Source organism: Mustela erminea, chromosome 12 (genome assembly GCF_009829155.1).
Source record: "Mustela erminea isolate mMusErm1 chromosome 12, mMusErm1.Pri, whole genome shotgun sequence".
Lineage (NCBI taxonomy): Eukaryota > Metazoa > Chordata > Mammalia > Carnivora > Mustelidae > Mustela > Mustela erminea.
The window spans coordinates 20,314,205-20,329,900 of record NC_045625.1 but is presented as its reverse complement, the minus strand read 5'-3'; the positions used below and the strand labels follow the sequence as shown (position 1 = coordinate 20,329,900).

The following is a 15,696-nucleotide window of genomic DNA, read 5'->3' as shown; positions in this document are numbered from 1 at the left end:
AAAATCTAGGGGTGCCTGGGTGGCTCAGTTGGTTAAGCTGCTGCCTTCAGCTCAGGTCATGATTCCAGGGTCCTGGGATTGAGCCCCATGTCGGGCTCCCTGCTCAGCGGAGAGCCTGCTTCTCCCTCTCCCTCTGCCTGCTGCTCTGCTTACTTGTGCTATTTCTCTGTCAAATAAGTAAATAAAATCTTTAAAAATAAATAAATAAATGAAATCTAAATACAAACAACAAAAACAAAAAACAACAACAACCCAAGAGAAATAGAAAACTAGTAAAGAAAAAGAGGTACCAAAGAAGATGAGGCAGGGATTTTATAGGTAAGTTCTCTCTAATTTAAACGATACACTCTAAAGAATAGATCACCCTGAAGCTATTCAAATTATTTTCAGGTGCAAAGCTCCCTTATGTGTCTTATGAAGTGAGCATTGTCTTAAAATCTGATAAGAATCATCATATAAAAATACATTATGGATTGGGACGCCTGGATGGCTCAATGGGTTAAAGCCTCTGCCTTCGGCTCAGGTCGTGATCTCAGGGTCCTGGGATGGAGCGCTGCATCCGGCTCTCTGCTCAGCGGGGAGCCTTCTAACTCCTCTCTCTCTGCCTGCCTCTCTGCCTACTTGTGATCTTTCTGTCAAATAAATAAATAAATTAAATCTTTAAAAAAATACATTATGGATGAAGCTCAATTGTGGAGGTGTGTGCGAGAATTACAATGAAATTATTAGCAAACTGCAGAAATGTAGTAAAGGAATAATAACAGCAAAGGCTTTAGATAGTGCCTACTGTGTGTCAGGCACTGTTCTAAAGACTTTGCAATATTAACTAATTTAATATTTACAAGGATCTACTATTTAGATGTTACTATTTACTATCCCTCTTTTATAGATGGGGAAGAAATGCGTGGATTCTTGTTATATTCCTTGCTTTAGAGCTGAGATGAAAAACATGCGAATGGAGAATGGCTGCTCACAGATGCTTCCTGCGCATCTTTTCCTGGCCCTAAGGGAATGTGGACTTGCAGGCCCTGCTGTCAGTTTGGGGGAAAGGCGGAGTAACCTAAGTATCACACAAGATGATGCTAATGTAGTCATCTCTTTGTTTTTGCTGAGTGGAGGTTCATATGTGTAGGGGCTGTAAGAATCTGAGTCAAACCAGCGAAGCTGATTTGAGGGAAGGGAGACAGTCAGGGAGGGGTAAAGGCTGCCCCCCAGCTCCCCACACCCTCAGTCCCTCCCTTTCTTCGGAACCCTGCAAAGCTGCTCTTCCATCTTCTTCTGTAGATTCAGAGACCTCTGGTGCCTTCAGGTCTCCCTGATTCAACTCTGAAGACTGGATCACATTTCAGAAACATCCATGTCCTTCCATCGGGCCAAGTCTCTGTCTACCATTTTACTCATTTCTTGAATCTCAACTTCTACAACTTCTTTCAAGCCCCCCGGGAGCCTGGACAGAAATGGCAGTGAGGTAGCACCCTGGCCTGGGTTGTAGGAGGTGGGGAGGCAGGTCATGCATGAATCGGTCCTTTCTTCCTCCCTCAGGGGTCAGTTGCTAGGCCTGCTCTTCTTGGGTGTGTACGAGACAGCCAAGTCCCCCTCCAAGAGCCCAGTGTTCCCATCTCTCCAATTCCACCAACGGGCAAAATTCTGAAGGTCCCACATTCTTTGGTCTGAGCTGAGACACTCCTGAAACGATTAGGGCAAGACAAGGGAGAAAGAAGATGGGTTCTCTGATCCTTCCTGTGCAGGACAGAGAAGCCTACTTATTAAGGCAGCGAACATGGGGAGCCTGTGTCGTGCTAAGCATGCTGCCGGTGTTGGCTACTGTGGTGAACACAAGAAACTCCTTGGCTTCCTTGTACTTACACTCTTGAGGGAGGGGGTCCAAGCTATAAACAAATAAAAGGGAGAGGCCAGTCAAGGAAGGTGGAGAAAGAGTACTACTTGATCCTTGGGGTTTGAAGGAGTCCTCTGTAGGGGGGACGCACAGGGGCCAGAAGGTGGCGAGGGAATGGGCCAGGCCGCTATCTGGGGGACGAGTATTTCACACAGAGGCAACAGCAAGGGCAAGGGTGCGGAGATGGGATTGCTCGTGGGGTGTCGGAGGAAAACGGTGTGCGTAACTAATCAGGCTTAACAGAAATGTGGAGAATTAAGGTCATCGTGTCAGGCTATGGGGATCTTGGCTGCTGGTTAATGGCGTCTGCGCTGCTGGCCAGGTCTTATCTCCCAGGCCAGGCTCTCGGGAGCCACGGGGCACTCCAGTTCTCTGGCTTTACCAAGAAGTTAGCCAGTAATTGTCTATTATTCTAATAACCCGAACTGATCCATCATATGTTTTTTGAATCCAACAGAACAGTGTTTCTGAAGTGTTAATTTTTTTTTAAGATTTTATTTATTTGACAGAGAGAAATCACAAGTAGATGGAGAGGCAGGCAGAGAGAGAGAGGGAAGCAGGCTCCCTGCTGAGCAGAGAGCCCGATGTGGAACTCGATCCCAGGACCCTGAGATCATGACCTGAGCCGAAGGCAGCGGCTTAACCCACTGAGCCACCCAGGTGCCCCTGAAGTGTTAATTTTTAAGAACAACAGCGAGTATCTCGATGGGCTCGCTTCCAGGACCATAGTCTGCACCGAAGTCCTGTCCTGGGACAAGAAGAACAGATGACCAAGTCCTCTGAGCCCAGCATAGAGATTTGGAATCTTCATCCTTGTCCTTAAACCCCAAAATAACCTCAGGGTGTCCTGGTTTGATATTTACTCTGGAAACATTCATCTAAATTTCCTCCTTTCAGGCTCAAGACAGTCCTGCTATTTGAAGGAGAGCTGTAAAAGGACAGCTTGCAAATAGCCCCTTGTCCCACAGTGTTATGCTCGAAGGCTCATTTTACTGAAGGCGCGCTGCAGGGACAAGCCTGTCTGCTTGGGGGAAATGCGGCACGGATAATAGGGAGGGAGACGCCATGTATAGAAACGGGGGCTGGCAATCTGCTTCTCTGAAGAGCCAGAGAGTAACTACTTTAGTTTTTGTTGGTTAAGAGGCAAAATCAAAGATATTATGTAGGTACTGACATAATAATACAGAAAGCACATTGTTGACGAGACTTATAATATTGAGTACAATTTATTTTTAACAGAGGCCTATTGGTTAGAAGGATGGATTTGGGAGGGATAATATTTTGCTTAATTGGGGTTGAAAATCAGTGTTCCTAACATGTTCTTAGCTCACAGGCTATACAGAAATAGGCAGATGGAAGGATTTGGCCTACAGGCCATGGTTTGCCAGCCACTGGTATAGGAAGTATTGTTTCAATGTTTAAAATTGGCCCGAGGTTCTGGCTAACATTACAGGGAGAGAAAAAAGGGGGAGGGGAGAGAGACTTGAACGGATTAGAAGACATATATTGACACTCTTTGCAGATAATATGACCATACACCTATAAAACCAACAGAATCCATAAAGTATTAGAACTGATTTTGTTGTAACTAATCAAAAATTGTCATCAAGCTTACTAAAGCAATCAACTTATGAAAACCAATACCATTTCTCTATAGCTAGCGAAAACTCATGATAACAACTAGTGGTTACAAAAACCAAAAACCAAAACAGAGAGTCGAAGCATATAGGAATCACCAACCATGAATACACAAGAAGATTACTAAGGAGAAAACTTTAAAAGTCTAAAAAAAAAAAAAAAAAAAAAAAAAAAAAGACAGAAGATGATCTGAATAAATTAGCAGACTTGGGGTTCACTTTGTGTTGGTTCAGTGAACCCTGTGTCAGTCTTGTGACCTTCAAAACTTGTGCTGCGGTGACTTGTTAAGCAAAACAGAAAATCAGGGGCGCCTGGGTGGCTCAGTGAGTTAAGGCCTCTGCCTTCCGCTCAGGTCATGATCCCAGGGTCCTGGGATCGAGCCCCGCATCGGGCTCTTAGCTCAGCAGGGAGCCTGCTTCCCCCTCTTTCTCTGCCTGCCTCTCTGCTTACTGGTGATCTCTGTCTGTGAAATAAATAAATAAAATCTTTAAAACAAAACAAAACAAAAACAGAAAATCAACCTGGGACACATGTCTCCTATTCCACTGGATGCAAATACACTTTCCTTGCTATATTTTGAGGCCCAAGCAGAGTTTCCTTGCATATATTTTTAACTCCTGGAAGGAAACGTGGCATATATGACCTACTGAGTAATCCTAATACGCACTTGTCTGCCTTTGAAATATTGCTCACTGGGGCTCTTTGCAGCAAATTTATTTCCCTTCCTTTACTCAATTTGTTTTCAGGCCCTAAAAATGTGTTGATGGCCAGTGAGGTGATAGTTAGGATGATAAGAAATAAAAACAAAAACAAAAACCTTAGGATTGGGGCGCCTGGGTGGCTCAGTGGGTTAAAGCCTCTGCCTTCAGCTCAGGTCATGATCCCAGGGTCCTGGGATCGAGCCCCACATCGGGCTCTCTGCTCAGCAGGGAGCCTGCTGTCTCCTCTGTCTCTCTGCCTGCCTCTCTTCCTACCTGTAATCTCTGTCTGTCAAATAAATAAATAAATATTCTTAAAAAAAAAAAAAGAAAAAAACTTAGGATTTAAGTATCATGGTGGAGAATTCCTGGTCGGACTTGGCTGGGAGCTGGGACCTCCAGTTCCTGAACAAAGTGTACCAAGAAGCAGTAGCATAGCTCCTGGTAGTGCCAGGTTCCGCCATCTTTTGTAGGATTCCTGATTCCATTAGATACTATAGAAGATGTTTAAATGGGTTTGAAAACATGATGCCTTTCTCTCTGTATGTCTTTTTGGTGAAATAACCCACTTGGGTTGACATCAGCAAGATGGCGGAAGAGGCGGTGTGAGCCCTCATCCCCTCACAGAATCACCTGTTTCAGGCACCACTCGTGGGGGAGAATCCCTCGGTGGGAGTTGGGAAGTACACCTGGGAGGTTCCAGCACCCAGGTGGAGCAACATAATCCAAGACTAGAAGCACCGAAGAAAGTTAAAGGAATAGTTTCACTTCACCTGTGTTACGGCACCCCTTGGGTGGCACAGCATTGGCGTCTCTGGGAGCTCATGAGAAAGCAGAATCTCAGGGAAGGTCACGGTTTCTTTACCCCGAAGTGAAGCAGTTGTAAGTGCAGCTGTGAAGTGGCAGTCAAGTCTTAGTAGGACAGAAGTAGGACGTAAGGCTGTGCTGTAAAAAGGTCACAAGCCTGCAGGCAAAGAAGGTGTTACGGCCCATTGCACCCAAATCCTTTGTTTCCAATGGGCTCAAAGTAACCACTTTAAATTAAGAAAGGGAGATGGGGTGGGAAGGGCATAAATGTCAATCTAGAAAATCCTGGTGTTTCCAGGCTTAAATCTATGCTTCCATAAGATTTTGGGGGATCTTGTTATCCATTCAGGAGAAGTCAAGAGTTAAACGCATCAGAAGCCCTCTTTGAAGACATTTGCACTGCCAAAAGAAATTTAGGTCTGGCCTGTAGCAAAAGCATGTGACTCTTTAATCCTCAAAGTAGTCTCTCCAAGCTTTGACAAATGGAACGTGGGTGTGGCTGATGGTGCAATGAACCAGAAGCTCCCAGAGCCAGGGGCCACAGAGGACAGTGGGCATAAGACCATGTTTCCACCACATTCTCCTTTCTCTCACTTCCTACAACTCCGCTTAACCACTCGGCTGAAGACAACTGTCCTAGAGTTGGAGAAATAAGATAGAAAGAACAGAATTGCCAGTCCACTTGGAACTCTTGCTTCAGATTATTCATGGGAGGGCAAAATTAATTCTATCTTCATCATAGATTATGGTAGGGTTCTCCCTCCTTTTTTTCTTTTCTTTTTTTTTTTTTTAATAGCAGGCAAGGTAGATCAACTAATGAAGTGTCCCAAACTGAGATCTTGAGGTCCTTCCCCACTACACCGGTTCCTCCAGCTGACTGGAGAAAATGGCAATTCCATCCTCCTAGTTGTCCAGGCCAAACTCCTTGGAGGGTCCTATGTCCTAGCCCCTAAGCATGCATAGCATTAAAGCAGACCTAGCATTTGTGATTTAGCTTGGTGCCTCCCAGAATTCCAGGCAGCACATGCATGGAGTAGGTCCCAGTTCTAGTCCTAAAAAGATTAATACTCTTCAAACAAAGATCACCAGGAACATACTGGAGTTGAACAAGTTGGGTTAATTATTGCAGGAAGGAAGAGCGTCACCATGGGGAACCATGAGCATCTCGGTAAGAGAGGGTTAGGAAGAACCTACTACAGGATTTGGGGAGGATCTGGGGAAACTCTTGATTGGGTGCAGTCAGAAAGCAGGGGTGAGTCAGATTGGTTATCTTAATAAATCTTATCCATAAGGAGAGGACATGAACCTGAGAATAAACATGTAGAATTCACTCATTTTAGGAGAGAGAGGGCATATTTGCACAATGACCTTGTTTTTATGATCTCAGAGTGACGTAGTCTGATGTTGATGTTTGATGAGGTTGTTGATGTCTAATTGGATCAATAGTGGTCTAGCTGTGAGCATCATGGCCAACTTGTGATAACACGGAAGCCTAGTGGTGGGAGTCAGGCTGGTTCCAGAATATCAGGGCCTGTTTTTTTCCTTCTTAAATGGGTGGTGGTATCTCCTTTGCAGGCCACAGGCAGTCAGCTTCCTTCTGTGACCCCGCTGGCCACTGTGACACTTGCTCCCAACCCTGCATGAGTCACTGCATGAGGGACCCAACTCTGTACTCAGAACCGAGAGGACTGGGCTCTGCTGCTCTGGCTTGTTTGCCCACATCATTTCTTTCTTCCCCTGCCTTGCCCTTCCATTTCCAGAAAGACTGCTCTGCTTCTGATCTACAGACATCTTCACTCCTTGCTTTCCAGTATTCTGAACATTTCTTGGCTCATTTGCATCAAGTGTCTGGAGTTGGAGGGTAGGTCTCATGTGAGCTCAAGCTGCCATCTTGACCTGAGAACAACAGGGGGTCTTTCTGTGCCTCCCTCTTGGCTGTCATATGATGCTATCCAGCCATCTCTTGTCATTAATGGGGCCTTCCTTGTATTGTTATTGTTGGTAATGTCTTAAGTGTTCTCAAGGGTATGTTAAACCATGCCCCTCTGGGTATTAGCTGTTCTATCCCTGAAGTGTTAACATTTAAAAATGAGGGGGTTCTATGGGGCCCCTGGGTTGCTCAGTCGGTTAAGCATCTGCCTTTAGCTCAGGTCATGATCTCAGGGTCCTGGGACCAAGCCCTGCATCAGGCTCCCTGCTAAGTGGGGAGTCTGCCTCTGCCCCTCCCCTCAACTCGTGCTCTCTTTCTCTCTTGCTTTCTCTCTCTCTCTCAAATAAATAAATAAAATCTTTTTTTCTTTGACATAAATAAAATCTTTATTTCTTTATTTATTAAATTAAATTAAATTAATTAAATTATTTATTTATTTCTTAAATTAAATAAAGATTAAATAATCTTTATTTCTTTCTTTGACATAAATAAAAAAATAAAATCTTTTTTCTTAATCAGTTAAGCTTTTTAAAAAATATTTTATTTATTTATTTCACACAGAAAGATCACAAGTAGGCAGAGTGGCAGGCAGAGAGAGAGGGGGAAGCAGGCTCCCTGCTGAGCAGAGAGCCTGATCCTAGGACCCTGAGACTATGACCTGAGCTGAAGGCAGAGGCTTAACCCACTGAGCCATCCAGGTGCCCCCAAAATCTTAAAAAAAGAAAAAAAGAGGAGTCTTAGGGGCACTTGGGTGGGTCAATAAGTTAAACATCTGATTCTTTTGATTTTGGCTCAGGTTGTGATCTCAGGGTACTGGGATCGAGCCCCAGGTTGAGCTCCATGCTCAGTGGGGAGTCTGCTTGAGATTCTCTCTCTTGCTCTGCCCCCTTAAATCAATCAATCAATCAATCTTTTTAGGAAACGAGGGTCCTAGATTTTCTTGAGATCTGACATCAGAGAGATGGCTACTCCATCTGACAGACTTGTTGCATCACTGTGTGGTGCACCTGAAACTACTGTAACATTGTGTGTCAACCATCCTTCAGTTAAAGAAAAAATGAGGGATCTCCCCCTGACTAGTTGACTTTTTACATAGCCTTTCGCCATATTTTAGCCAAGCAGACCAAATGCTGAAGTCTGGAGCAGTCAGTCTGAACCTAACTTATTCTTCTGACCTGGAGGCAGAGTACAATGTGGGGAGAGCCACATGCCTCTAAAGTCTTCCCTCATTAGCCTTATGTCCTTAATGACCAAGGCATTCCTTTTGTATGACAACCCCACCCAGGTCTTGCTAAGCTTTACGCTATTGCAAAAGGTTTGTAAGTGGAGGTGGATCTTTAATTTCCCTTTCCCCAAAGCTCATAAGCTCCCCAAAGAAGAGGCTGATGGCATTTTGGCCCCCTTGATGCCTCCTGACTGTAGCAAGTGCAAACTGTGGAACGTAGGGACTGCTCACACTTCATAGAATTTCACTCAGTATGTTCACAGTAGATAAGTGTAGTGATTGAAAGAGCTTTACCAAGAGAATGGAAGGACACTGACCATCTCCTAGAATGAATGACATGGAGAAGCTGAGAAATGGGGACATGTCCTGAAACATGTTGAGCCGGTACCAAGGTCAGCAGCATCTGTCTGTCAGCACCATTGAAAAAGAGAATTCTAGGATGGGGCAAACTCTGGGCATGGCTGTCTTATCAGGTCACTAAGAAATAGACAAATCAAAGGGTAAGTGGCATTCACAGGGACAGATAATTACTACAGAGGAGGGATAAACTCAGGAACGATTCTGAGAAGCTAGAGAAAGACTATGGGTTCAGAGGTCACCCCCCCATTTGTTTGTCATCAGCCCCACGTCTCTCATATACACAAAGACAAACCACAGGACTGCAAGGCTAATCATTTATTGCCCAGGTAGAAGAAGGTCTTATTCATGGTAGAGTTCTCCTGGGTATGGCAAAGAGAGCTGGAAGTTAGGAGGAAATCTTTGATTCTTGGTCGGTTGATGAGTTTTCCTAGACAATTAGGGAAGATCCTGAAAATGCAGACAGCTAATTCTTCCACAAGTGATAATGGAAATCAAAACTTGTTACTAGATGGCGTGGGGACCATGGAAGGGAAGATCCTGGAGCCCAGATGAGGAAGTATTCACTCAGCACTAAATCAGCAGATGAAAAAGAGAACACAGAAATGTATTAAGCACTTCATGGATTGAATTCGGAGCAAAAAAAAAAAAAAAATTTATTATCAAGCCAAATGGTGAAGAAGAAGATATCAACCTGTGTTCTAACCTACATTATTTGCCAGAATAGGGGAGGGAGGACAATGAGTAAATGCCTTTTTTTTTTCTGTTGCTGATTCCATCTTAATCTTCCCCAAACTAATCTATGAAACAAAGAAAGGAAGCAAAGAGGGATGCTAGGCTTGTTTCTGCCACTGAAGAGTTTTAGATAAATGGAGAGATAATGGCAAAGCCATAGCTACCTTTAATAAAGGCTGACTTTATGCAACCCACAGTATCTTAACGAAGCTCCACAATATATCTAAGCTAGGAAACCAAAGAGAAAATTCAGAGTCTATTTTCCAGCTTACAAGACAAGCAGGCATTCAGACAGCTCTAGTCTGAGATGAGACGTTAAAGATGTGCAGAGATTGAAGGAAGAAATGTTTGCCATACATTAGAGGGTGAGATGGCTTCTGGGTACGGAAGATAGACCATGAACACAGGAATGGGTGTTAGCACGAATCTTCAGGAATGTGTATGAAACTCACACCCTCTTACTCTTTCCCCCTTTTCAAATGTTTAAGTCTTAATCATTTTTAGCACGTCATCAGTCTTTCACCAGCATTATGTCCTAGAGGTAACTCAGTAGGGGAGACATTGTTGTTCCCCTCGTATTTTTTAGGTCATTTGTTCAAAAGCTCATGGTAGGAATGAGTCCTGAACCCAGCCACTCCAATTCCACATCTCAAGCTCTCCCCATAAGCTTCCTTACCAAATTATTTTCATTATCATCTTTAGACACAAACCCCTAATGCTTCTGGAAGGCACTCATCCCTGGGCCACCCTCTCCACCAGAGATCACCAACCTGGAGTCCTGGTCCTCTTCACTCCCCTGGGCCTGGAGACAGCGATCTGGAAAGACAGAGCACATGAGAACACTGACCCCAGGGTAAGACAAAGGAAACTGATTGGGGGGATTGTCTTCTCTTGGTTTTTTCCTCTTCAGTAACATCGGAATTTAGGAAGGGAAAACCAAAAATAGCTAAACTTACCAACTTTGGTCAGGTCGAGTATGTTTTCCTTGACAATTCCATGTTTTTGGCAATATTTCACAAACCTTTTCTTGACTTCTTCACTCACGTCTGGTTCTCGAGCTGTGGGAAGAGTGACAGGAATTCTTGTGTCTTACATATGATGTCACTGAGGCTTGTGATGGGGTGGCTCCAGATGGATGGGGAAATGGAGAGCACTGATTGGGTGCCTAGGTGGAAGTCTTGGGGATGAGTTATAACCTGTCTTGAATGTGACATCTTCAGGATATACTTCTGGCATGATGAAAGATGTTATCATTTTCCCATCACCAAATCTGAGGGATTACCAAAGGTGAGCATCTGTCTTCAGGGGAGCTAAGACATTCCAGGATAAAATTGGGAGGACTGCTTTGTCTCCAGACTTACCTCCCTTCTTCTCCCTCCCCACCCCAAGATGAGTGTCAGTGTGAAAATACTCTACCATAGAGTTCCATCAGTTGGAATGTGTGCTCCTCCTTGAAATTCACAAGATGAAATATAATATAGTCAGTGTAGTCTGTTTCAACAATGCTAAATAAATTGTATCCATCATCTGTGGAGGAAACAGAATACAGCTCAGAGCTTGTGTGGTCCATGGGAAGCAAGGGAAACCCTTTACCTGGTCTCATCCACAAAACAAATTCAAGTGCATATGGTGGAAGAGATAGAGAGTGATATCTAATGCCTTCATCTACATCTCCCGTTGCTTCATGAGGCAACATCCCAAGGGATATTGGTACAATGACTACTAGTGGTAGAAAAATTTAACCCAAGTGTCAACTTATGCTCTAGCATCCTCCCTGAGACTCACCTACCACTCCTGACCATCTCTGCCAACACTGGTTCTCTGTCCTCTCTACAAGCCCCACTGGCTTTCCATACCCAGTGCTATATGCTGAGCCATGTGCTGTGGCAATGGCCCACCAGACATCATCAGAAATTGGGCAGGGAATGAGAAGCTGTCCTGCCACTTGTTTTTCTGCCAATTTTCTTTCCTTGGTGGACGTATATATAACCAAACTGCCTTCATTATCTGATGGTATAATGTGCCAGGCATTGGCTTTTGTATGCAAGATTCTTCCCGATTCAGGATATTGTCTATCAGATGGCCCCATTATATCATGTGCATAAACACTGATCAGGAATGGGTCAAGATCCTGAAGATATTGGGGTTTAGTAAATTCTTGGGCTTGGAAGTAGAATATAGAAAGACGTTTTCATGTACTTACACACAACACTATATTCACCATCCTTTTCTGTTTTGTCAGTAACCAGAGAAATTTCAGTACACTTTCCATCCACTCTGTAAAACAGAATAAGCTGACATCCCAGAGTATTGATGGACTGGCTCTCTCACACTCTACTTATGAGTTTCTGATTCCACTTAACTGTTGAACACTTGGGGGGTGCAGTTTCCAAAGAGCTTTTATTTGCATTACTTCACTTCAGGTGACACTTTAAGAATGAATCAATGGTTTCCATCACTGGTCTTCTGCCACCATTTCCCACTATTACTACAAACACCTGGTTAGATAATTAGCCACGGATTCGCCATGTGCCGACCTCTCAGAAAAGTGCTCTACAAACATTATCTCACATGGTCCTTGCCAAACACCACAAGGGAATTATTATTATCCTCTTTACCCAAGGGAAAGTCGGGGTGGAAAGATATGAAGTTTCTTGGTCATACAGGTAGTAAGAGAGAGGTTCAAGGGAGAGATAGGGTGCCAATTCCAAATCTTGTGCTCCAAACCTATGCCACACTCCTTATGCTTCTGAAACTTTCTACCCCTTATTCCTCTACTCCTGCTTTCATATATTTCTGTCATGATTCTTTTCTCTGAGTCTATAAAAGGCCCAGGTTCTCTAGGTCTTGGATCAGTGTGAGGTAATGGGCTCTGATTTTGAGTACAGAACCGGGATATATGTGTATGCCTGTGTGCCCCACGCAGAGGTCCAACGCCATATTGAGACTCTCCCAAGTGAAAAAGGCCACACTTACTTTGTATACATGTTAAAGAGCAGAGAAGAATTGCTCAGGACTTCGATGTGTTTCACAAAAACTCTCATGCTACCACCTTCTTCTATCTTTTCCCTGACATCAGAGGCCAAGAGAATGGAATACCAATATCCAGAAATCTGCAATAAATCAATAAAATGATTGGGTAAGAAAAGAGGAAAGGGAACACCACAGAGACACACGTGTCTTTGTGAACCCTGGCCTGCGGGCTGGGACTCATGATGGTGACATGAACATGGAATTAGACCTAAGGTCAATTAGTGCCACATCTAGGGCTCTTTCGACTGTCCCTCCAGGGAGAAGAGAGGTCCCCCAAACATTGCCATCTTTTCACATGGGACAACTGCTCTTAGTGGAAAGTCTGAGCACCAGCCCTCCAGTATGGCCATGTTGCCCCAGATTCCTCCATACCATCCCCCAGGTACGAAGCTACTGCACTCTACCAACTTTACCTTCGAATCATCGAAGTTTCTTCTCACAACATCATTTCCTTCCTCATGGGCACAGACTAGAGTCAGCCCCAGACCCAGCAACAGCAGCTTCATCTTGGCAGGAGATGGTACTGTCTTCCCCACAGTCGCTGAGCGGGAGTCTCTCCTGGATGGTGGCTCCACTCCCCAGCTCCTCTGTTTTTGTATCTGGTCTGGATCTGGTTTTTTTTTTTTTTTTTTTTTTTTTTTTTTTGTCCAGGGGACACCACCTTTCCTCCTCCCACTCCGTGAAATGGTCTGTCATTCACTGGTGTGGAGCCAAGAATTGTTCTTGCCCTTTTGAAACTTGGCAGTCTCATCTCTTTTAGATCTACTTGGTGGCCTTAAATTTCCGGAAACATATACACAAGAAAAATAGTGGGGAAAAAAAAAAGAGCTGCCTTTTGGAACCAAATTTAACCATGGATCTGGCTTGAAATCAGAAAGGCGATGATGTGTGGTGGGAACGCATTGTAACTGGGAAGAGGGGTGTGTAGGGGTCTACATTCGACCACTCACATAGTGTGCAGAATTGGGCATGCCGCTCCATTGTTATTAATTTCAGAAGCAAAGAAACTATCTCTACCAAAGATGATAGTACCTTTCATGAAACATTAAAATAGAGTTCATCAAAGTAGGATCAAATATAATAATGAAATATGGTTTCTGGTATTCAGTATATTTTAATTTCTTTTCCTTATTCTCCGAACCACTGTGGTTTCCCCCTTCCCCCACAATGAACGGACAAATTGTTTAACCCTGTGTATACCTCACTAGACCACAGGGCCTTGTAAGAGAGGTGGAGAAGTGCAAGATGTCATCTGTTCCTGCAGGCAACCTTCAATGGAGTTGGGGAAATGCTTCATCTCCTCAATGAAAACTTGATTCTACAAGCGTATGAAATAACCCAACTGAGCAAGACTAAGTCCAAACCATCATAGGTCAGAAAAGGGATAACACGGAGGAGGTGGTATCAGGTAGAAAGGGCTTAAGAACCTGGCTTTGGGGGCGCCTGGGTGGCTCAGTGGGTTAAGCCACTGCCTTCGGCTCAGGTCATGATCTCAGGGTCCTGGAATCGAGTCCCGCATTGGGCTCTCTGCTCAGCAGGGAGCCTGCTTCCTCCTCTCTCTCTGCCTGCCTCTCTGCCTACTTGTGATCTCTCTCTGTCAAATAAATAAATAAAATATTAAAAAAAAAAAAGAACCTGGCTTTGGAGTTAATGTAGATCTGGGCTTCCTTCCTATCTCTGCCATTTTGAAGCCATAAGGCTTCAAAATCTATTCTTCAAAATCTTCAAAATCTATTCCTCATAGATTACTATAGGGATTCGATGGGATGATGTGTGTAGAACCCTCAGCATAATGTCTGGCACATACTGGCCAGAGAATTATTCCTGGAGAAGGTGGGACTTGGCGTAGGTCTTGAAAGTTAGGGAGGGTAAGAAGATGCAGAGGGCATGTGGGAAGAGTGTTGCAGGTGAGTAGGGTCTTGGCGCCCAGCTGGGGCTTGTCAAACACCGTGGTTCATTTATGCCTTGCGCCTTGCCCCCTTCTGCACTTCCCCCCAAAATAGAAAGAGGCTGGTGTCATGGACGGGACTGTGCACAAGGCAGTGAACCTAGGAACTGTGGCATTCTATCTGCAGCTCCACTGAAAGAGGCACTTCAGGAACACCTGGGTGGCTCACTCGGTTAAGTATCTCACTCTTGATTTTGGCTCAGGTCATGATCTCCGGGTCCTGAGATAGAACCCCACATCAGGCTCTGTGCTCAGTGCAGAGTCTGCTTGAGATTCTCCCTCTCTCTCTCTCTCTCTCTCTCTCTCCCTTCTCCTGCTGTGCTAGCTCCCTCGCTCTTTCTCTCAAATAAATAAATAAATCTTAAAAAAAAAAAAAAAGTTCACACCAGCCCCTGTGACTATTCCTAATTCCTGCTCAACCAGCGTCCAGGCACTGGGATTTTGAGTTCTATGTAACTTTAGCCACTATGGGTTGGCTATGGGTTTTCCTGCCCCTTGATGGAAGACTTGACCTTGAATTGGTGGCAAAGGCTGTGTACATTACCTCCTCCATTCGCTTAAGCAACATCACTATCACAGTAGGGACTTTTTTTTTGCTAGAAACTGGAAAATAGATTTTAAATTTATATGAAAACGCAAAGGGTCTAGAATAGCCAAGACAAATTTGGAAATGATGAACAAGTTGGAAGATTAACAATATACTATTTCAAGATTTTTAAATAAAACTACCATAAGAAAGACAGTGTGGTATTAGCATGAGCAACACCTATATGAATGACTGACTAATTTTTGTCATAGGATATGATAGTTTTAACAAATGATGCTATAACAGTTGGCTATCCATGCAGTGAGATGAATTTCAATCCTTACATCATATACAAAACTTAACACAAAATGGATCATAGACATAAACTGGAAACCTAAAACTACAAACTTTTCAAACAGAACAGAGGAGAAAATATCTGTCACCCTATGTTAGGCAAAGATTTTCTAGATACAATACCAAAAGGATGAGTCCTAAAACAGCAATTTCATAAATAGAATAGCATCAAAATTAAACAGTTCTGTTCTATAAAAGTCACAAAAGAATGAAAGAGACAATTTGGGAGAAAACACTTGCAATTATATATATATATATATACATATATATATGTATATATATATATACACATATATATATGTATATATATATATATATATATATATGTTTTTTTATTTGCAAGGTAATAGTAATGAAGATGAGGAATAAAAGGGGAAAGACTAAAATGTGATTTGACTCAGTTAAAGACTGACCACTTAAACCCAGGAGCAGAGACAGAATTTCTTCCCTTCAGATGAGTGGAACATAAGCTTTAATAGACATCCGTCCTTTCCCAGTCCAGTGGAGAGGGAGAGAGAGGGTCTCTGGGAAGTCAAGGTTTTGTGGGG

The 15,696-nt window shown here is 43.7% G+C and overlaps 1 protein-coding gene across 1 annotated transcript; it reads right to left on the bottom strand.

Moving 5' to 3' along the window:
• Positions 1–8,855: 8,855 nt before the first annotated feature.
• LCN9 (lipocalin 9) lies at positions 8,856–12,923 on the bottom strand. The gene is made up of 7 exons (XM_032308091.1): positions 12,734–12,923; positions 12,264–12,400; positions 11,491–11,564; positions 10,704–10,814; positions 10,244–10,345; positions 10,058–10,103; positions 8,856–9,125 (listed from the first exon to the last, which is right to left on the bottom strand). Exons 1-7 carry the CDS (start codon positions 12,824–12,826, stop codon positions 9,116–9,118), a joined length of 573 nt encoding a protein of 190 aa, XP_032163982.1. The 5' UTR covers positions 12,827–12,923; the 3' UTR covers positions 8,856–9,115.
• Positions 12,924–15,696: the final 2,773 nt, after the last annotated feature.

Bases quoted from the DNA above. Each gene is read 5' to 3' on its own strand.
- LCN9 (XM_032308091.1), bottom strand. From the start codon at position 12,826: ATGAAGCTGCTGTTGCTGGGTCTGGGGCTGACTCTAGTCTGTGCCCAT. The intron at 10,346-10,703 runs GTAGAGTATTTT...CTCTTCCCACAG, and splicing joins CCAACTGATGGAACTCTATG to CTCGAGAACCAGACGTGAGT. The intron at 10,104-10,243 runs GTAAGTTTAGCT...CTGTCTTTCCAG, and splicing joins ACTCGACCTGACCAAAGTTG to ATCGCTGTCTCCAGGCCCAG.